The 23265-nt window shown below is 46.6% G+C and overlaps 1 protein-coding gene across 1 annotated transcript; it reads left to right on the top strand.

The window, feature by feature from the left end:
* Positions 1-1335: 1335 nt before the first annotated feature.
* Positions 1336-14138, top strand: LOC308334294 (myosin-6-like; the record flags this gene model as incomplete). The annotated part of the gene is made up of 9 exons (XM_080790960.1): positions 1336-1485; positions 4376-4636; positions 5174-5268; positions 6015-10431; positions 10796-10900; positions 11492-11683; positions 12694-12829; positions 13486-13739; positions 13956-14138. The coding sequence occupies 9 exons, from the start codon at positions 1336-1338 to the stop codon at positions 14136-14138; spliced, it is 5793 nt and encodes a 1930-aa protein (XP_080647086.1).
* Positions 14139-23265: the final 9127 nt, after the last annotated feature.

Consider the following 23265-nt stretch of genomic DNA (forward strand, 5'->3'; position numbering starts at 1 on the left):
CCGTCTGTAAAACAACTGCCCTTAACCAGACTATATACGAATCCAGCATTTACTATGGTGAGAGAAATGCAAATAACCGAAGTCTCCTGAACTTGAACGCATCATTTTGCCGTCGAACAAAGCTAGCTAAAGAGTGCTGGGTTGCGCCCCGAGATGTAGATGAGCTTGTAGATCTGCTATTTTCGCTATTTTTTTGTCCAAAAGATGCCCTCTTACGGGATGTCAGCGCCTGCCTCTCTAACGCTCTCTGCACGTGCCTGCTGGTCTTTATAAGGAGCCAGAGGCAGGGAGGAGATGCACAGGCAGTCGTCACATCCACAGACACAGACATCTTCACCAAGGTGATTATTGCTTTGCATGTTTCCTGTTACCTTTTAACCTTTATTTTCACTTCTTCTTTACATTTTTGACAGCAGCAGTTGCACAGCTATTATTATAGATATTGGGGGGGAAGAAATGTCATATCAATACAAAATATTATAGGTTTATGTGAAATATCGATAAGACTTAAGACACTGACAAAAATAAGGAATTTATTTTGTAGAGCCTCACTTTTATTTTTGTTTCAGTTAAAGGAGTAGTTTACTGGGGGGAAAAGGGACTTATTTTCTATCAATTACACACCCCATGAAGAAATGTATTCATTCATTCACATCCCTAAGACGGTAATTCGACGATTCTCCAATTCTGCATGTTATGTTTTTTCTCTAGTGTCTGATTCTTTTTCCTCCTTTTCCTCCTTGCTTTCCCTGATTCTCATCCAGCTGATTTATTTTTCTTATTGTTTATTATTATAGTTTTTTTTAAGGCTTTAATATTCCTAAAGATGCACTGTGTTTGCTCAGAGGATAGATTGATTCTTGAATCTTGATCAGGTTGAAATTCATGTCAGAACACTGAGAACAGTCAGATCCTCATGTGTATATTGGTGAGACTACGGCTATCATGAACATTAGTGTGTGTGTGTGTGTGTGTGTGTGGGGGGGGGGGGGGGGGGGGGTCTACTGATATAGAAACATACGTTGCTCAGAAAATACAGTATGCATGCCATCAATACAGTAATCAAGTTGTGAGCTTGTAGATCTGCTATTTCAGCATGCAACACAACCAAGTGTATAGGCCTACATTTCAGCCGACCAAATCAACTGTATAGATTTAGTAGACTGAAATCTTGTGACATTTAAAATGACCAAAATATGACTAAAACTAATTTTTATTCAAAAGACTGACAAAAAATAATTTGCAGTCAAACTCTGCATCCACCCTGACTGCGGCGCCTCCTCTCCAGCTGATAGTGCCCCCTGCAGTCCAGTCCGTGCGACGCCACGCAGCAGCATGGGCGACATGCTGATGGCCGAGTTCGGGAAGGCGGCTCCCTTCCTGAGGAAGTCGGACAAGGAGCGCCTGGAGGCCCAGACCAGAGCCTTCGACATCAAGGTGGAATGCTTCGTCGTCGACCCCACGGTCGAATACCGGAAGGGAAAGGTCTGTTCAATAATCTTAACGTTCTTATGCAATACCACTATATACAGTACTATCTAACGTTACTGTTATACTACGTATATTATATATTATACTACATTGCACATATAGGCAATTTATTATTGTTGTTACTGCTATACTACCACTGTCGCAACATTGCTTGCACAGGGTGGGACAATGTCAGGTCCTGAGAAAGAAGGGTTGTCCGCACACTATCAGCTCCCAGGAAACGTTTTTTTGAATAACAACGTTTCCTGGGAGCTGATATACATGTGTGCGGACAACCCTTCTTTCTCATCTGTCATGGATGCAGCCAGAGAGTTGAACCCAGATGCAAAGTCACAACAAACAAGTAGTAGATAAAGTAGAATAAAGTATTTAATAAAGAAAGGCAGAATCTTACACTGAAATATGCAGGTAGGAACCAGGCAATCAGAATGACATAACAGTCAAAACAGGAACAGGTAGCAGGACATCAATGACACCAGGTTATGAACTGACAATGAGTGTTTGTACTGAGTCCAGTTATATAGTGAGCAGGTTGATTGGGGAAGTGTTCACTGCTGGGCTGATGAGGTAGTTGAAGACAGGTGTGTAAATGGAACTGGGTGAACTGGGTGTGCTGGAATGGGATATGGGAGTGGCCAGTGTGGAGTCACAGACTGAGGGAGAGACAGAATGTGACAGTACCCCCCTCTCAAGGGACGGATTCCAGACGTCCCACAATCTCAATGAGGAACGAGCAGGGTGGGTGGAGGGACACTGGGGCTGGGCAGGTGACCTCAGGTGGGCGGCCTGAATGATGGACCAGGGCTGAGCGGGTGTTGTCTGGCGGCCGGCCGGGGGGCCGGGACGTGGCAGAACAGGAGACCTCTGGAGGACGGCCAGGACGATGGCCAGAGGCAGAGCTGCTGCCTTCAGGGGGACGGCCTGGAGGCCGACACAAGGCAGAGGGGTCGTCTGGCGGACGACCGGGAGGCCAAGACGAGGCAGGGGGGTCATCTGGCGGACGACCGGGAGGCCGAGACGAGGCAGAGGGGTCGTCTGGCGGACGACCGGGAGGCCGAGACGAGGGAGGAGACACTTTGGCCGAAGGCAGGGATGTCACAGGCTCAGGAGGCGACGCCGGAGGTGCTGCAGGCAGAGGCCACGCCGGAGGTGCTGCAGGTTCTGGAGGCGATGTTGCAGGAACCAGGGCTGCAGCGGAAAAAGGAGCTGGGCCGCAGCAGGAGCTGGAGCTGGGCTGCAGCAGGAGCTGCAGGAGCCGGGCTGAAGTGGGCGGAGCTGAAGGAGACGAAGCTGCAGGCGGGACTGCAGACGGAGGAGACGAAGCCGCAGGCGGGGAAGACGAAGCTGCAGGCGGGACTGCAGACGGAGGAGACGAAGCCGCAGGCGGGGAAGACGAAGCTGCAGGCGGAACTGCAGGCGGAGGAGACGAAGCTGCAGGCGGAGGAGACGAAGCTGCAGGCGGAGAAGACGAAGCCGCAGGCGGGACCGCAGGTGGAGACAAGGCTGCAGGCGGGGCTGCAGGTGGAGACAAAGCTGCAGGCGGGTCTGCAGGCGGAGTTGAAGCTGCAGGCGGGGCTGCAGGTGGAGGGGACAAAGCTGCAGGCGGGGCCGCAGGCAGAGGAGATGAAGCTGCAGGCAGGGCTGCAGGTGGGACTGGAGCTGGGGCTGCAGGAGCTAAACCTGCTAGCTGGGTGTCAGCAGGCTGAGTGACACGGATGGCAGACCGAAGGGCAGGCTTGGAAGCAGGCCGAGACCGGGACTGCATCACTGGAGACCTGGTAGCAGATACAGGTCGCTGGGTTGGAGCTGAACTGGAAATGGCCGGCCGGGTGGGCTTGGTGGCTAGGCGACCCAGGGAGACATTTCCCTGTTTGTTGGCACTACGGGGACCTCCCAGAGCCAGGCGGGTGCCCATATAAGGATCTGGGGCGTGAAGTGGTTCTTTGGCTTGAATAGTGTCGGGATAAACGGGAATCTTCACACGGCTGCGAAAATAAGTTAATAAATCCACATCCACATAATCCGCAGTATTCTGCTCAACAAGGCTGGTGGGTTGCAGACTCATCACTCCAAGCCGTACAGTGTGATGAGCTGGCTGGGAAGCAGGAAGAAAGCTGGTCTCAAAATCATTAAGCCTCCCACGGACAACAGTCAAGTGAGGAACAAAATGGCTAACCCATGGCTTCTCTTTGAACCACTGCTGCTGGGTTGAAATCTGCCTCTTAAGTTCAGCATGCAGGTTAGGGGGAGAGGCCACGAGACGATCCACAACATTCTCAAATTCCCCCACCTTCCTCTTGAATAATTGTAACTCTGCTGGGTTCATATTTATGGTCAGTTCATACTGTCATGGATGCAGCCAGAGAGTTGAACCCAGATGCAAAGTCACAACAAACAAGTAGTAGATAAAGTAGAATAAAGTATTTAATAAAGAAAGGCAGAATCTTACACTGAAATATGCAGGTAGGAACCAGGCAATCAGAATGACATAACAGTCAAAACAGGAACAGGTAGCAGGACATCAATGACACCAGGTTATGAACTGACAATGAGTGTTTGTACTGAGTCCAGTTATATAGTGAGCAGGTTGATTGGGGAAGTGTTCACTGCTGGGCTGATGAGGTAGTTGAAGACAGGTGTGTAAATGGAACTGGGTGAACTGGGTGTGCTGGAATGGGATATGGGAGTGGCCAGTGTGGAGTCACAGACTGAGGGAGAGACAGAATGTGACATCATCGTACGTATTATTTAGTTCGGCGACCTGTAGAGTGTTCTGAGATGTGCGTGCGTGCTTCCTTTTATAGGATCCTATCTACAATGTCTGTGTCTGGAGACAACTCGCTGTGATTTGACCCTGATAATGACGGAATTTAATAATTGACAGATCTTGAGCAAAGAAGGGGGGAAGGCGACGGTGGACAAGGACGACGGCACGACGGTGACGGTCAAAGACACCGACGTGCACCCCCAGAACCCGCCCAAGTACGACAAGATCGAGGACATGGCCATGTTCACGTTCCTCCACGAGCCGGCCGTGCTGTTCAACCTCAAGGAGCGCTACGCGGCCTGGATGATCTACACCTACTCGGGCCTGTTCTGCGTCACGGTCAACCCCTACAAGTGGCTGCCCGTCTACGACGCAGAGGTATTGTATTGTAAAACTATTGTGTGTTCTATTATTCTATTAAATCGTTGCTGTCGGGTATAGAAACCGCTGTGTCTTTTGTCGTAAATTAATGCCCTTCTTCACGGGTTCCCAAACTGTGGGTCGGGACCCATTTCTGGGTCGTGGGCAAAATAAATTACGGGTCCCTTATTTATTTTTTGTTGTTTTTAATTATTGAGGGACCAAGCCTGAAGGGCCTATGGTCCCTCATTGTATTTGTATGTTTCTTCTTATTCTTCTTCTTCCGCCAAATTTTGCAGTTCTGGCTTCAGCAATAAAACTTCGACGTATGCGTCTCCTCATGCCAACTCCTCAACAACTTCCGTGTTCTGACTTTTGACCTCTGAACCTTAGATCACCCACTATTTTGAATTATTAAAAAAATATTCCGTCTGCGCTCCGGGCCAATAAAACCGTTTTTTTTTTTTTTTTAAACGAAATGTAGCAATATAGCCAGCCAGCAATGTTGTTGAGAAGCCTACAATTATACCCCCCAACTCTTCTTCTGGTTCTGAGGTGGTGAATGCGTACCGCGGGAAGAAGAGGACAGAGGCCCCGCCTCACATCTTCTCCATCTCCGATAACGCCTACCAGTACATGCTGACCGACAGGTAGGCCTGTCGCCATTATTACATTGCAATTAATCCCCTCCTATACACAGGTTTAATGTTTGTCTTTAGTTCAATGTTTGTTTTGTAAACGTAAAGATTTTAATATATTAGCGCCCCTCACTTCACACAAGTGTGATTTTTAAAGGGGCCAAACCCGAAGAAGTATTTAAGGGAGCCAATGCAGCATGCAGCAATAAGAAAAGACTATGCAATATGCACAATAAGTGGGTCTGTTTGGGGTATACGAACAGCTGCAATACTGTTGTGTCACTGTGGCACTGTTGAGCGATCTAAAAGGCCCATTCACACTGAGCACGACTGCAGTCAGCCAGCAATGTTGTTGAGCAGCTTACACTGCTCAGTTCACACGGGTGTGATTTTTCTCATGGCTTGGCCCCTGTTATCGTTGCTTGCAAGCTATATGTTTTATTACTTTGGGGGGAATCGGGGAAATGGAGTTTGAAGTTTACAATGGGTTTGAATAGGAAGGGGGTATATGTCTGCTAAAATGAATATCACTGAATCGAGCAACTTCAAAACGGTCTGGGGTTTTCACAAAAGCCTGCAAGCAGACGATAACATGACGATAACAGCTTTGTGTGTTTGGCCAAGCACGGAATGTGATGTATGATGATGATGATGTATGTCATGATGATAAGAGCACCCCTCACTTCACACAAGTGTGATTTCTTAAATATCTTGAAGTAATACAAACTCTTGCTTCATTCTTCCACCACTGCCGACAGGGAGAACCAGTCTGTTCTCATCACCGGAGAATCCGGCGCGGGGAAGACGGTCAACACCAAGCGAGTCATCCAGTACTTTGCCTCCATTGCCGCTGTCGGAGCCAAGAAGGACACAAGCAAGGGAACCCTGGAGGATCAAATCATCCAGGCCAACCCCGCGCTGGAGGCCTTCGGGAACGCCAAGACCATCCGGAACGACAACTCGTCCCGCTTCGGGAAGTTCATCCGCATCCACTTCGGGACGAGCGGAAAGCTGTCGTCCGCCGACGTCGAGACCTACCTGCTGGAGAAGTCGCGCATCACCTTCCAGCTCAAGGCCGAGCGGAACTACCACATCTTCTTCCAGATCCTGTCCCAAGAGAAGCCGGAGCTGCTGGAGATGCTGCTGATCACCAACAACCCGTATGACTACTGCTACATCTCCCAGGGGGAGGTGACGGTGGCGTCCATCAACGACAACGAGGAGCTGATCGCCACGGACAGCGCCTTTGACGTGCTCGGCTTCACCCAAGAGGAGAAGATGTCCATCTACAAGCTGATCGGCGCCATCATGCACTACGGCAACATGAAGTTCAAGCAGAAGCAGCGCGAGGAGCAGGCCGAGTCCGACGGCACGGAGGCCGCCGATAAGTCGGCGTACCTGATGGGGCTGAACTCGGCCGACCTCATCAAAGGACTCTGCCATCCCCGAGTCAAGGTGGGAAACGAGTTTGTCACGAAAGGCCAGGGCGTAGATCAAGTCTACTACTCTCTCGGAGCTCTGGCTAAATCTGTGTACGAGAAGATGTTCAACTGGATGGTGGTTAAAATCAACCAGTCCCTGGACACCAAGCAGCACCGTCAGTACTTCATAGGAGTGCTGGACATCGCCGGCTTCGAGATCTTCGACTTCAACACCTTCGAGCAGATGTGCATCAACTTCACCAACGAGAAACTGCAACAGTTCTTCAACCACCACATGTTTGTCCTCGAGCAGGAGGAGTACAAGAAAGAGGGAATCGACTGGGAGTTCATTGACTTCGGCATGGACCTCCAGGCTTGCATCGAACTCATAGAGAAGCCGATGGGGATCATGTCTATCCTGGAAGAGGAGTGCATGTTCCCCAAAGCCAGCGACCAGACCTTCAAAGCCAAGCTGTATGACAACCATATGGGCAAGAACAAGATGTTTGAGAAGCCCCGGCCGAAATCAGAGGGCCATTTTGCCCTGGTCCACTATGCCGGCACGGTTGACTACAACATCACAAACTGGTTGGTGAAAAACAAAGACCCACTGAATGAAACGGTCCTCGGTCTTTATCAGAAATCCTCTATGAAGATGCTCAGCCATCTCTTCTCATCGTTTGCAGTGAGCGAGGGCTCCGAGAAGGGGGGCGGAAAGGGAGCCAAGAAGAAAGGATCCGCCTTCCAGACGGTGTCCGCTCTTCACAGGGAGAACCTGAACAAGCTGATGACCAACCTGAAGACCACACACCCCCACTTTGTCCGCTGCCTCATCCCGAACGAGACCAAGACTCCGGGGATCATGGACAACTGCCTGGTGATGCACCAGCTGCGCTGTAACGGCGTGCTGGAGGGCATTAGAATCTGCAGGAAGGGATTCCCCAACAGGGTCATCTATGGTGACTTCAAACAGAGATACAGGATCCTCAATGCCTCTGCAGTTCCTGAGGGTCAGTTCATTGACTGCAAGAAGGCTTCTGAGAAGCTGCTCGGGTCACTGGACATTGACCACACACAGTACAGGTTTGGCCACACCAAGGTCTTCTTCAAAGCAGGCCTGCTGGGTACATTGGAGGAGATGCGAGATGAGCAACTCTCTCGCATAATAACCAGGATTCAAGCCAATGCCAGGGCTATCCTCATGAGGGCAGTGTTTATAAAGATGGCAGAGCGCAGAGATGCCCTGATGGTTATCCAGTGGAACCTTCGCTCATTCCTGGGTGTGAAGAACTGGCCCTGGATGAAGTTGTTCTTCAAGATCAAACCCCTGTTGAAGAGCGCTGAGTCAGAGAAAGAAATGGCTAACATAAAGGATGAATTCGGAAAGCTGAAAGAAGCCCTGGAGAAATCAGAAGCCAGACGGAAGGAGCTTGAAGAGAAAATGGTGGCCATTCTCCAAGAGAAGAACGACCTGGCTCTCCAAATTCAGTCAGAGCAGGACACGCTTACAGACGCAGAGGAGCGCTGCGAGCAACTCATAAAGAGTAAGATACAACAGGAAGCCAAGTTGAAGGAGATGACAGAAAGAGCGGAGGATGAGGAGGAGCTGAATGCAGACCTCACAGCAAAGAAACGGAAGCTGGAAGACGAGTGCTCAGAGTTGAAGAAAGACATTGATGACCTTGAGTTGACACTGGCCAAGGTCGAAAAAGAGAAACACGCCACGGAGAATAAGGTGAAGAATCTGACAGAGGAGATGGCCTCGCAGGATGAGAACATCATGAAGCTCACCAAGGAGAAGAAAGCACTGCAGGAGGCTCATCAGCAGACACTCGATGACCTTCAGAGTGAGGAAGACAAAGCCAACACATTGACCAAAGCTAAAGCCAAGCTGGAGCAACAGGTGGATGATCTGGAAGGCTCTCTGGACCAGGAGAAGAAAGTCAGAATGGAGCTGGAGCGCTCAAAGCGCAAGCTTGAGGGAGACCTGAAACTCTCCCAGGAGAGTTTAATGGACCTGGAGAACGACAAACAGCAACTGGACGAAAAGCTTAAGAAGAAAGACTTTGAGGTCTCCCAGATGAACGGGAGGCTTGAGGATGAGCAGCTGGTTGGAGTTCAGCTTCAGAAGAAGCTGAAAGAAAACCAAGCAAGAATAGAGGAACTGGAAGAGGAGTTGGAAGCTGAAAGAGCCGCCCGGGCAAAGGTGGAGAAGCAGCGATCTGACATCTCACGAGAGTTGGAGGACATCAGCGAGCGTCTGGAGGAGTCGGGCGGAGCCACGTCAGCCCAGGTGGAGCTCAACAAGAAGAGAGACGCCGAGGTCCATAAGCTGCGCCGGGAACTGGAAGAATCCACGCTGCAGCACGAATCCATCACCGCCTCGCTCAGGAAGAAACACGCAGACAGCGTGGCCGAGCTGGGAGAGCAGATCGACAACCTCCAGCGTGTCAAGCAAAAGCTGGAGAAAGAGAAGAGCGAACTGAAGCTGGAGCTGGACGACCTGTGCTCAAACATGGAAAGCGTGGTGAAGGCCAAGTCCAACCTGGAGAAGATGTGCCGTACGATGGAGGACAACATGAACGAGTACAAGACCAAATGCGAGGAAGCGCAGCGGACCATCAACGACTTCACCACCCAGAGGGCCAAACTCCTCACTGAGAACGGGGAGCTGGGGCGCCGGCTGGAGGAGAAGGAGTGCCTGGTGTCACAGCTCACCAGGGGCAAGACGTCCTACACTCAACAGCTGGAGGACCTACGCAGGCAGCTGGAGGAGGAGGTGAAGGCCAAGAACGCACTGGCCCACGCCGTGCAGTCTGCCCGCCACGACTGTGACCTCCTCAGAGAGCAGTTCGAAGAGGAGCAGGAAGCCAAGGCCGAGCTCCAGAGGGCGCTGTCCAAGGCCAACACCGATGTGTCGACTTGGAGGACCAAATACGAAACGGACGGGATCCAGAGGAACGAGGAGCTCGAAGAGGCAAAGAAGAAGCTGGTGCAGAGGCTGCAGGAGGCCGAGGAGGCCGTCGAGGCCGTGAACGCCAAGTGTTCGTCCATGGAGAAGACCAAACACCGCCTCCAGAGCGAGATCGAGGACCTGATGCTGGACCTGGAAAGATCCAACGCGGCGTCGGCGGCACTGGACAAGAAGCAGAGAGCCTTTGACAAGGTCATGGCGGAGTGGAAGCAGAAGTACGAAGAGTCCCAGTGTGAACTGGAAGCCTCGCAGAAAGAGGCACGCTCTCTGAGCACCGAGCTCTTCAAACTGAAGAACGCCTACGAGGAGTCCCTCGACCATCTGGATACCATCAAGAGGGAGAACAAAAACCTCCAGGAGGAGATCTCTGACCTCACAGACCAGCTGGGAGAGGGTGGAAAGAGCACGCACGAACTGGAGAAGCTCCGGAAACAGCTGGAGCAAGAGAAAGCCGAGCTCCAGTCAGCCCTGGAGGAGGCAGAGGGCTCCCTGGAGCACGAGGAGAGCAAGATCCTTCGAGCCCAGCTGGAGTTCAACCAGGTGAAAGCCGACATGGAGAGAAAGATGTCGGAGAGAGACGAGGAGATGGAGCAGGCCAAGAGGAACTACCAGAGGATGGTGGATTCCCTGCAGTCCTCTCTGGAGGCAGAGACCAGGAGCCGCAACGAGGCCCTGAGGGTCAAGAAGAAGATGGAGGGAGACCTCAACGAGATGGAGATCCAGCTGAGCCAAGCCAACCGCCAGGCAGCCGACGCCCAGAAGCAGCTGAAGAGCCTCCAGGTAGGATGATCTTAACATTTTTTCCAATATTCGGTATTGAAATGCAAGTCAGTAGGCTTTATCTTACACCTGTTACAGTAACTGTGATTCTAAAAACAAAACGGTGTATTCTCTTATTATGTGATTCATTAAGCCTACTGATGCGGATATTAGTTTATATATATTTTTTTTTTTACTTCACATTTGTCCAACTTGTTGACACCTTTGAAAGCTTCCCCAGAAAACATTGTTCAAATCATCATCACCTTTTCAGCCAAACAAAATATCAGCTAAAAGATTAGTATAAAACATATTGATTTTGATGTGATATACTCAATAAACTCTGATAGGTTAAGAGATTCATTGCGTGCACCTGTCTCTCCAGGCCTTCCTGAAAGACGCCCAGCTACAGTTGGACGACACCTCGCACGGCAACGACGACCTGAGAGAGAACATTGCTCTGCTGGAACGCCGCAACAACTTGATCCAGGCAAGGGTTATTATCGTTAACTGTCTTCTAAATGATCCTTCTCCCTTAAACAGGTGAATACTGAATATAAGAAACACCAGTTTTTGTACCATTGCCGTCATGGCCGTACCAATAAGGGCCTTTCTCGGCCCCACCCCTCTCACATTGTTTATATTGTGTTTTAGTTTCCAAGATGGCCGCAGCACCATGAGGGGGTGGGGCGGAGATGAGCGGACGGGGTCGACATATGCCCTTACTGGGCTACATTCAAGACACTTGCCTTGTGTCTGACACCTGACTTGTGTCTGAACACAGCTTTGATGCAGCCCAGTAAGGCCACCCCTTCCTGGTGCTGCGGCCATCTTGGAAACTAAAACACAATATAAACAATGGGTGAAAGGTGGGAACTGAGAAAGGCCCTTATTTGTTGTAGAGCTACATGATAATGGCAAAAGACATGATTACATTTTGACACAACAAAACGGTACGGTTTTCGAAAGGTAACCCCGGTTCTTTGACTATTCGGTTTCAGCTCTAAAATCAACCGAATACCGAATATATGCTCAATACTCAATCAATCTAACTCTGCTCTGCGTGCGTGTGTGCGTGCAGGCCGAGCTGGAGGAGCTGCGGGCAGTGCTGGAGCAGACGGAGCGTGGCAGGAAGCTGGCGGAGCAGGAGCTGACGGAGGCCAGCGAGCGCACGCAGCTGCTGCACTCCCAGAACAGCAGCCTCATCAACCAGAAGAAGAAGCACGAGGCCGACCTCATGCACCTGCATGCCGAGGTGGAGGAGGCCATACAGGTATACTAATACTGTACAGTCAGGGACGTGCACACATAGACGTCAAGGGGGGCTTCAGGGCCCTGCCCTTTTAGCCGTCTGTAAAACAACTGCCCTCTCCAGACCAGGAATGTAGCATTTACTACGGTGGAAGTAATGGTAATGCCTCTCCTTTCCATGCCATGCCGTTAGCCAGCATTCAGGAGAATTGCTTTTTTTCCGAAGTCTCCTAAACATGAACACAGTATTTTGTGTTGAACAAATTTGTTTAGAAAACGCCCGTCGTACGCCCCGAGAGTAGCTGATCTACAAGCTCTCAACACGCGTGAGAGGCAGGTCTGTGGATCTGCCTCACTACAGATATCGATTCTCTGGAAAAGAATCGAAGAATCCACTATAGCTGGTCACAACGGTATGCTTTTCTGCCCGGTGCACTGCATACTGATGTACTGTTGGATTGTACTGATGTACTGGTGGATTGTACTGCGTCTCTCACTGTCACTCTCTTCTTTTGTAAAGCTCTAACATTCAGCACAAACTTCAGGAAGGTTTCTAATAGTTTTTTTGGCACCCATGTTTTTCTTTGCGGTGTGCCAAGCACCAAAAAGAAAAGAAGCATTTAAGCCGTCTCAAGTTTCACCACAACCAAAGTCGACCCACGTGAACACACACACCCACACATGCATGTGCTGTATATGTGTCGCCAATGACTATTATGAGGATAAGATGAGGTTCAGGGTCCTTATTGCTCAAAGTATTGTCATCTATCATACAGTCAGTATTGTACACAGTGTCTTAACTGAGTGACTGAGAGTATATCCATTTGGTACATTCATACTTGGTGGAAAAGTAACAAGTAAACAAGTAATTCGGAATCCTTAATTCAAAATGTACTAAATAAAAAAAATCCGGGGGTCACTGGCACAAACAAATTGTGCATGGGGGGGGGGTTCACGACAAAAAGTACAGTATACAATGTGGGGGTCCTTAACTTTTGAGTTGAGGACCGTCCACTGCCCTGTACATTACAGGAGAACCGCAACGCCGAGGAGAAGGCCAAGAAGGCCATCACGGACGCCGCCATGATGGCAGAGGAGCTGAAGAAGGAGCAGGACACCAGCGCTCACCTGGAGCGCATGAAGAAGAACATGGAGCAGACCATCAAAGGTTCCTTTTGGCTATATAGACATTTCAATTTAGATATTTATTTTTTTACCCATAACCTTATAATAATTTATCAGCAGTCACTGGAGTATAATGTGGTTGGCCGGGGGTTTATGTGCAGAAATGAACATTAAGGCTTCTTGCTTGCTCTGATGCCCATGATGGGCGCTTTGGGCACGTGCCCAGGGGCCCTTGGGCACCAGGGGCCCCTAAAAAAAGAAAAGAAGCTCCACAGAAATGCTATAATCCGAATGAAATTAATGGTGTCTAAAAAGTTTAGTGTTTTATTGTTGGTGAGAAGGCATGCTGTAAAGTGCAATTGTGTGTAAAGCAGCAACAATGCGCTAGATTGGCTGTCACTCTGGGGGGGTAGGTTACCGAAAATAGGCCAATATAATGGCATAAAACCACCCCAAAAACAGCGAGCGATACGCGTGCGCACAGATATTTACGTGTGCATGTGAAGGGGGGGCCCTTTGAGCTTCAGTGCCCAGGGGCCCTCAGAGGTGTTAATCCGGCCCTGACCCCGTCATCAAGTTAATTGGCTCAGGAATGCGACAAAAACAACAGAAAACTCCAGTGTGTAAATAAGATTTCCCCCCCCCCCCGTGAACTAGACTCCTCTAACGCGTATATACTTTAACAAAACTTCTTCTCAGACCTGCAGCACCGGCTGGACGAGGCCGAGCAGATCGCCATGAAGGGCGGGAAGAAGCAGCTGCAGAAGCTGGAGGCGCGCATCAAGGAGCTGGAGGGCGAGATGGAGGCGGAGCAGCGGCGAGGCGGCGAGTCCATCAAGGGCGTCCGCAAGTACGAGCGGCGCATCAAGGAGCTCACCTTCCAGACGGAGGAGGACCGCAAGAACATGTCCCGACTGCAGGACCTGGTGGACAAGCTGCAGCTCAAGGTCCGTGTAGAAGAGCATGGGGTTCCCAAACGTTTCTATGGCCGCAAATCCCACAAAATGATCGTATTTGAACTGGGGACCCCCAGCACCAGGTCCTGCACCCAAAAAAAGGGAAAAAAAGTAACAGAGAACTGCTGTGATTGACTCCTGGACATTTGATGGCAAAGTCCTTTAATCCCGCCTCCCCCTCTTCTTCTTCTCTCCCCCTCTCTGAAGGTCAAGGCGTACAAGCGTGCGGCGGAAGAGGCGGAGGAGGCAGCCAACACCAACATGGCCAAGTTCCGCAAGCTGCAGCACGAGTTTGAGGAGGCCGAGGAGCGAGCCGACATCGCCGAGTCCCAGGTCAACAAGCTCCGAGCCAAGACCCGAGATGGAGTTCCCACCAAGAAGGGAATGGATGAGTGAAGACCGGCTCACATGATGTGAGTCAGTGGTCCGGGGGGCGGGGACCACCATGCAGTGGTCCTTGAGGGGGTTCCAGGTGCGGTCCCCAACTAAAAAATAGATCTTTAACTCTTGAGAGTGTGTTAAACATCTATCTGCATTACTTAATTTTAGAGATGCTCCGATAATCGGCCATAGCGATCGGCCTGATCGGTGATCTGCATTTACGGATCGGCAATTTACCCTATCATTAGAAACCGATCTTTTGTATAACATTATTTTGCATTTTTGTGACAGGCCTAGACATTCTCCCCTTCCTCCCCACACACAGGAACAGTTTTGATGTGGGTTTTGACATATAATCATTTTGGAAATATTAAAACATTAAAAACAAGATCAGTAGCGGTATCGGACCTATCGGTATAGCGGCCGATCATGAGAAAAACAATCGGTAACCAAAAAACCCTGATCGGAGCGTCCCTAAAAAGAATGTCTACGCAATATATAAAATAACTGTTATTTTGCCTGTTATCTCTCCAATGGTACCACATCAATACAGCATGGAATTGTGCACAAAATCAAATTGGGTGTGCAAGGTTAAATCTCATCAAAATGATGGTGGTCCGTGGCTCAAATGCCGAATAAATAAAAGCATGAATAAACAAACATGGAATAATTCAATGGAATAATTACATTTTAGAAATTCAGAAATCTCATTTCTACATATTTCAACTTTTGTCTTTGAATTAATGCCCTATACTTCATCATAGACACAAAATGTAGAAAGAAAAATAGAAGGAAAGAAAGCTGATTAATGTGACACATTGTGACACGTGGTGAAGCTTGTAGATTGGATGTTTTGTGCTTTTTTGTGAACATAAAAGTGGTTCAGTTTGTCTGGGTTTTATGAATATTGAAACAATGGAAAGCATTGACGAGAGACTAAATAAATAATGACTCCATTGGAACTCAGGTTGTTGTTTTCCATTTCCAGAAACCTACAGTAACAGTTTTGGACATAAGGTTTCCACCTGACAGTGACGAGATGAAATAATATATTATAGTAACATAATAATGTGACATTGCTATTGTATGAAATAAAATCCACTGACCACAGCTCTATATACAGTATGTCTGCGTTAAAGTCTTTTCATTATTTCACATGCAAACAGTCACCTAATGTGATGAGGTCATTTTTTGAAAAGTGGCTATGGTCATTTTTAGCCCAGGGACTGTTTTCCGTGTAAAACAAATGCTTGCAATGGATTCAGAATCAAAAAAGAAAAAAACCTAGTTTGACATGCTACTTAAAACAGAATGATTTTTCTCTCTAATTTTGCCTGCATATACTGTAGATTGTTGTCACAAAGTTCCCCAAGGGAGTTGGGTTGGAACAAATTGATAGGTGATAGCAGACACCCAATATGAACACATTTGTGAAGAAAGCTATTTGTATAAACGCATTTATTTTGCAGATTGGTCACACATTTCGCTAACTAGCCTTAAATGCTCGTGCAATTAGTTGTCAAGCAGAATTGCCAGAGCTTTACAGTAAACGCTAAAATGTATTTAACCTAATTTGTAATCACGTATATCACACTATGAGACTTGAGAGTGGTATTTCCACACTATAATTATGTACAGGGTGAGGTCTTTTATACATGCAGGTGAGGAATAGCAGTGTACATGCTCCAAACGCCATCAGCCCACTCAGGTAGGACAAGAAATATATAAGCAAAAAGGAGGCTTAAACAGCATGCAAACTGTTATTATTTGTTGTGGAAAATGACATGATGAGCCTCTGTTCCTCTCCACCACTATAGCCAAGAAAGAGACATCATGGACCACGTGTAATCATGCCATACAGACCACTGGTTTAGTTTGTTTTGTTTTGTAAAGCAACTGAGCTGGAAACGAACATAAATTGTATGTATTATTACTTGCGCAAGCAGAGCGTGTGTCTCTCTCTCTCACACACACACACACACACACGCGCACACACACACACGCACACACACACACACACACACACACACACACACACACACACACACACACACACACACACACACACACACACACACACACACACACAAACATGTTTATATTACTCCTAAACATTTTTCCAAACATCACACACACTGCTCCTTCGCCTGGAAAGGAGCCAGCTTAGGTGGTTCGGGCATCTGGTTAAGATGACTCTCGGGCATCTCCCTATAGGGAGGTCCTCGACGCACGTCCCACTGGGAGGAGAAGCCGGCGCACAGTTGGAGGAAACACATCGACTCACTGGCCTTGGAACGTCTCGGAATCCCCCAGGAGGAAGTCACGAATGTTGCTCTGGAGAGGGAAGTCTGGAGCACTCTGGTAGAGCTGTTGCCCCCCGCGACCCGACTACGGATAAGCGGTTGAAGATGGGTGGACGGATCACACACTCCTATCCCGGTGGAGACCTGTGCCAAAAGGGCACTTATTCTAGTTCAGTAGTCATTCAGTTGTGAAAACAGACACTTGGAAAAGTATTGTGCTATTTATTGATTGATTGAAAAACAGGTTTTGGGCCAATTAAGCCCCTATATGGGGCCTAGGCTTGTTTCCATTGTGGTCTTCTGTATCATACCGGAATCAGTCAGAATCAGTATCGGCAGATATGAGCATATGACCCTGCAAATAATCAGAGATCGGATATCGGTCATAATTTCATAATAGTGCACCCCTTATTATTATTATTATTATTGTTGTTGTATTGAGTTGTGGGACCTCTGTCATGCCATGGCCCCTCCCACCAGACAGACCAAATCCTCAGGGTGATCTACAATATGTTGTTACTTTTCTACTCTTTTTCACATTTCCACCGCAAATAATACATTATACGGTACATTTCATTTAAAATCATAGATTTATTATTTAACTTTCTTGTAGTATAGTGTCTATTCTGTCCTTCTTTGACACACTCAAACCCTTATCCCTTGTTCAGTTGGTTTGAACCATTTTGGCTGCAATCAGTGGTTGGCTACAGGTGTGTTTCCTTGGAAGCCTATAATGACCTGAGCCTCATTTGGACACGTTTAGGGTAGCCAGCACCAAGGTGAGATAGATCCTTATTTGTTTGTGATAGCTTGCTTGAATAACTAACTTAAACATGTGTACATTGTTTGTTAGTTCGTGCCAATACACCACTCAACAAGTGTGCAGTTTGTGCACCCATGAGGATGTGCATGTGTTGTTTACAGCACAGAACACATACAGCACAGTGACAGAATGTGCATGGTTATACTGTCACAATCCAAATCCAGCTTAAATTTTGACAGCTACCGGTCATTTTGATAAATTTGTTTTTAATAAAATTCCTTTTTAGTTGTAGTAATCTGAAATGTTTAACTTTTATTCTACTATTGAGATAGTCAACAATCTACAGTTTAGTCTATTTTGGTAGACTTTGGTGGCATCGTAACATCTGATTTGTGATGTATACTTGGCTGCGTCTTCTAGTCTACTCGCAAGCGAAGGTAACACCAGTAGCCATACAACTGGAGTGGACAGGTTTGTAACCTGGTGTGATGATTTTACAAGTTGATGTAAGGAAAACTGAGGAGATCGTAGTGGATCCCAGGTCTATAGGTGACCACACACGATCACCATACATGATCATGACATCAAACGGGTCACGGTCACCTCCTATAAATATCTATGAGTGCCCATGGATTGTGATATGAGCTGGCAGTGCACTCCCAAGTATCCAAGTATGTGTGCAAAAAATACACCAGCGCCTTCATTTTCTCCAGAGGCTCAGACTTTTTGGTGAAAGTAGGAACATAATGCTGATCTTCTATAGAGTCAATACAAAGGTATGGTATCACCAGTTGGTTTGGAAACCTAACTGTAAAGTACAAATCTGAGATCCTTAGATTAGCCAAAATGGCAAGGAAGATCATGAGTATGTCTACACCTTCGATCACCCCCAAGGTCAGGAAAATTGTATATAGTATTATAATGGGTACAACAAGCATTCCTTTGTCCCTCTGTTGATCACACACTCCTTAACAGAGTCCTTGCAGAGGGCAGACAGGGTAGGGGTCGACGGTTTTGAGGTGATGTTCTTCCCCTTTTTTGCACTAGATATGTTTGTGTGTGGTACTTAAATGTTGTACGGGTCACTGTGTTCCTTTGTATTGTATTGCCAATACTTTTGTATACTACTTGTAACAGAGTACTTCTATATTGCAGTATTGATACTTTTACTTAATTAAAACAATTGAGTACTGTTTCGACCACTGGTTTTCAGAGGATGAAGGTGCACATTGTTCCCACGGTGCTCCTTGCTCTCCTGGTTGGAACCAAAGTAACAGCAGCTGGGAATGCAGCTGTGTCTGAGGGTAAGTAGTAGTACAAATATTAGGCAAAAACCTTTGCCTCGATTAAGCAATATTACTTTACTGTGCTTTGTCATTATAATGCACGCTTATGCAAGTACAATAGAATTACAACAGTTGCCATTAAAAGAACATGTTTACTCAATTTCATTTAAACCAAAAAATAAAATAATATTTTTAAATGTAGTAGTAGCCACTACGACCACAAATGCCCTAAGAAAATCGCTAACCATAGCAACAGTCGGTTGCGCTCTGGAAGAACGGAGCAGATTATTTTTATGTTTTGATTTGGCGTTCATCATTCATGGCTAGCCGTTTCAACCAATCAGAAATTCTAATTGGTTGCCAAAGCGATTACAATACAGCTGCAAGCAGCTATACAGAGGCCAAGCAATGCCCTCTACAATATGCATTGGCTGATGTAGGCTTTGTTTTTTTTATCCACATTCAAAGTTCTCGCCAACTGGGCATTTAGATTATGGTCCAGAGATTGTGTCATTTGTAGAAAGTTAAGGTAGATCAAATATCTCAGGAGTGTGAAATGTTTTCAAACTACTCAAAATGGTGGAAAATCTAAGGCCGGAGCTTATGGGTCACAGTTTCAGTGACTATAGTTCCTCATTCATACAGTATGTGTAAGGAAATTCCATGTTTGTAGGCCAAATGAGGCACAATGTATTTCTGTTCAATGTTAGCATTTTCAAATCATTTTTGGAGTTGAGATTTATTTAAGCACTGTTTACTCTCTCCATCCATCTACTTCTTCCTGTCCACCTACTGTAACAAATAGTACCAGAGCTGACCTGCTACACTGGCGACGGCAGTGACTATCGGGGACGACTAAACAAAACGATCAATGGGATGACCTGCCAGGCCTGGTCGTCCCAAACACCTCGTGCACACAACCGCACTAAAGACAATTACCCGGGAAAGTAAGAACCACATCAAACATCAAACTATGTACAGCATCCTCTATCTAGCTGTCTGCCTGCCTGTCTGTTGGTCTGTCTACTATTACCTGTATCTGCCTTCTTATTTTTATTAGAGGCCTGGAAGAAAACTTCTGTCGTAACCCAGACGGCATGCCGGGGCCATGGTGCTACACAACTAAAGGAGAGAAATGCTGGGAGTTGTGCAAGGTCCCCAGATGTCCAGGTAACTTTGACCACCGTCTTCTGCTGAGGATGAATAACAAGCCCTCATCTCTCTTATGATTCACTGTACTGTTTGCAGAGAAACACAAAGTAACGCAGTTAGTTGGCATGTGATGAAAGGCAGTTTTTCATGTGGGCCAACCAAAATACATGGGTCTAAAATATCAAACACTTTGTACGTCCACTATCAATGAGTCGGCTGGCGACCGGAAGTGCAGCGGCGGCCCAAGCTGAACGTGGAAGGGTTGGATGCATATAGCCCCTATTTGCCAATTAATATTTACTAGTGTCAGTGTTAATTAGTTTCAACGAGGGTCAGCTGGACAGTGACACACACCTCAGCTGTGCTAGCTGAACCAAAGTGACTGGAGTGAATATGACTGAAGACATGATTGATAATGTTTACTGTTATTATTGTAAGCTTACATTTCATATCACAAACGACATATAGTAAAAACTCCTGTCACTGTAACCAGCAAACAAAATCTATTTTTTTTAATCTATTTTTGGGAATTATGAATAGATTTTGAATCAATTATTCTCACAATGTATGCTCGCAAGTAACAGCTGTGTTACTGTATTTTTTCCTCTCCTCAGCACCCTTTGACTTGACCGATGTTGACAAGCAGAACATTGTGATCAAGCACAACCAGCTAAGAAGAGATGTGCAGCCTCCCCCCAGCAACATGATGAAGATGGTAAGACACTACTGGAGCTTTGATCTGACGTCTTCAATAACATTGTTCATATCATGTAAAACTCATACAGCTGCAAACCGTTGTCAAATGGTATGGGAAATGCAGGGCAGGTATACAGAGTATGAGTGCTCTTTTCAGCAAACGTTCTTATCTTATACTTGCTTCAGTTATACTCCTCTTCGAACAATTCCTGTTACTTTTATTGGAATTATGATTATTATAATGTGCATTATCTTGTGTTTTTCTTGTTAAATATTTTGAATGCATTATTATATTTTTTCTATTGCCTTTTAAATGTTGGGAATAAAACATTCTCACACACCTGTAAGTTCCCCAGTACAACCACTGTTTGTGTCTAACTTCCTGTGTCTCTCTCTCGTTCTAAGACGTGGAACGAGGAAGCTGCCGTCAATGCTCACAAGTGGGCCATGAAGTGCACCACGCACCAGAGCCCCGTGGGAGAAACAACCACCACCAGCAGTAAGACACATTTTACATTAATTGATAATCATCACGCACGTATGTAGTAATTGGGGTTTCCAACAGTCCCTTGAAATACAGAATCGTCCCAGATTGGGATACTAAAAGAAGTAAATTCCCTCAACTGACAGATTTATTGTCGCATCACAGTTTTACCACAAAGTTCAGATAAAGGGTTTTCTTATATTGGACTTATCTTATGTTATATCTTATCTTATATTATTATGTGGGCCTTGCTTAGATCAAGATCTTACATCATGTTCATGAGCTTTGCTACAAACTGTGGGAAAAGCTAAGAGACCCTTTCAGCTCCTACAGCTCCTTGTGTGCTACAAGAATGTACAACTAAAAGGTTTATTTTACAAGGTCCTCTGAAGATTGTAGCTTCTCTCTCTGTGGCTCTCTAGCCGATGGTTGTGGGGAGAACCTGTTCAAGTCCAGTGTAACCAGAACATGGGACGATGCTATCCAGGCCTGGTACGATGAGAAGAACGACTGGGAGTACGGGAACGGGTCTGTCAATGGAAGAGTGGTGGGAAACTTCACACAGGTACACCTGACACCCAGTGCTAGAAGAAATACTACTGTAGCTCTTTATTAACGCATTTGTGTGTCTTTGAATACTTTACTCGGGCAACTTCATTTCTTTCTATGGCAACCCCAAAACCTGCTGGGCTACTCCTCCCACAGTTTTGACAGCACACAGTTTTGACAGCACATTATGCCGACCGGCTTTGCGCTATGCGTCCAATTTGCAGAATGATACTATACTATATAGTTAAATTTATTACCAAATGAATGCATTTCCCCATTGACCTGAAAACTCCCTTCAAGTTTATTTATTCACAGTCCAGAGACCTACACAGGGAAAAGAAATGAGTCGACCTCATGGGGGCACTATAACAGCCCAGTATTGGCATAAAAGATGAAAGTAGCAGAGACGTTCCCTGAGGCCGGTCCTGTCCTAGACGTGAACATTCTAGAAGCGCTGGCTTAAACGGTGATGTTGTGTTGCACAGGTTGTGTGGTACAGCTCCAACCAGGTGGGATGTGCCATGGCTTTCTGCCCCAACCACACGCTTCAATACCACTACGTCTGTCATTACTGTCCAGCGTAAGTACTGTACTGTCCCAACATTTACACACACAGAACCTGTGTCACCACTGTACTTTTAGTGTATGCCTTGGTGAATTTAATACACAGGACCTCAATTGAAACAAGCCCTTATAGGGCTTTTTGTATTATCCTTTCATACTGTAGATGATATTTAATATTTGATGTTGTGTCCCTCATTTCAGTGGTAACTACCAGAACATTCCCCCCTACAAGGTTGGACCATCTTGTGGTGACTGTCCCGAGGACTGTGATGACAAGCTGTGCAGTAAGTGCTTAAACAATGCATGAGGAGAACGTACCTATTTTCCAACACCAACACTTGCACTAATCCTCATCCCAATAATAAACTTAGGTAATGTAGGGCTGACAGAACAGCTAGAGCCCTTATGTGTTTAATGATATTTCACTGTTCAATATATCAAAGGAAAAAGATGAATTTGCGCACTGTAGAACTGTAGCTACAGTACCTTATGACTTAATTGTAACTCTTTGTCATTCTCTGTCCCGGTCTCCCCCTCCCTCTATCTCTCTCGCACTCTCCTGGCTGGAACTGAGCAGCTGGTAACACAACAATAGATGGTAAGTAAAAACCATAGTACAAATACCAGTAGGTGCAAACGTTTGCCTCAATGACGATTAATGAACAATTTCAAAAATATATTTTGTTGCAAACGGCTATGTGGAGGGTGGAGGCCAAGCAATGCCCTCTACAATATGCATTGGCTGTTGTATGCTTTGCTTTTCCATTTTGCAAGAACAGGCCAGCTTGCAAAGGCAGGGAGTTGGAAGAGTAGAGATAGTTGTATGTTCATTCATATCCGCATTGTTTACAAAAACACGCTTTCTTTTTAGCACCTTTTATTGTGAGCAATAATCTGTTTTTTATTAATGAAATGAAAGGGTCCCACAGCTCGTAGTCACAATGAAAAAAAAAAACGTTTCGGCAACAAAATGCCTTCTTCAGGGTACCGGTATGTGTCTATGGAGTTAACAATCGAAGTACACCACATTAGTGACTTCACAATATCATCCCCTCCCCTAACTAAGCATACTTAATGAATTGGTGGGTGTGGAAACATAAAAACTCACTGCATTCCCTCTTTAAATATTGCTCTTGTTCTGTCTACTTACTTTCAACAGTTAAATTAAGATGCATTTGTGATATAAAATAAATAAATGGCCCCCAACAGACAAACACCATAGACATCTATTGAGATATGTATAAAATGGCTTATACACATGTGTGGGACATACAAAAGCCTGATTTTAGTTTACACGCATCACAAGCTCATATTGGCCAATTTTCTGTTTTAGCCCAGCTAGGCC

The sequence above is a fragment of the Protomyctophum bolini genome, assembly GCF_963924005.1.
Source record: "Protomyctophum bolini genome assembly, chromosome: 19".
NCBI lineage: Eukaryota > Metazoa > Chordata > Actinopteri > Myctophiformes > Myctophidae > Protomyctophum > Protomyctophum bolini.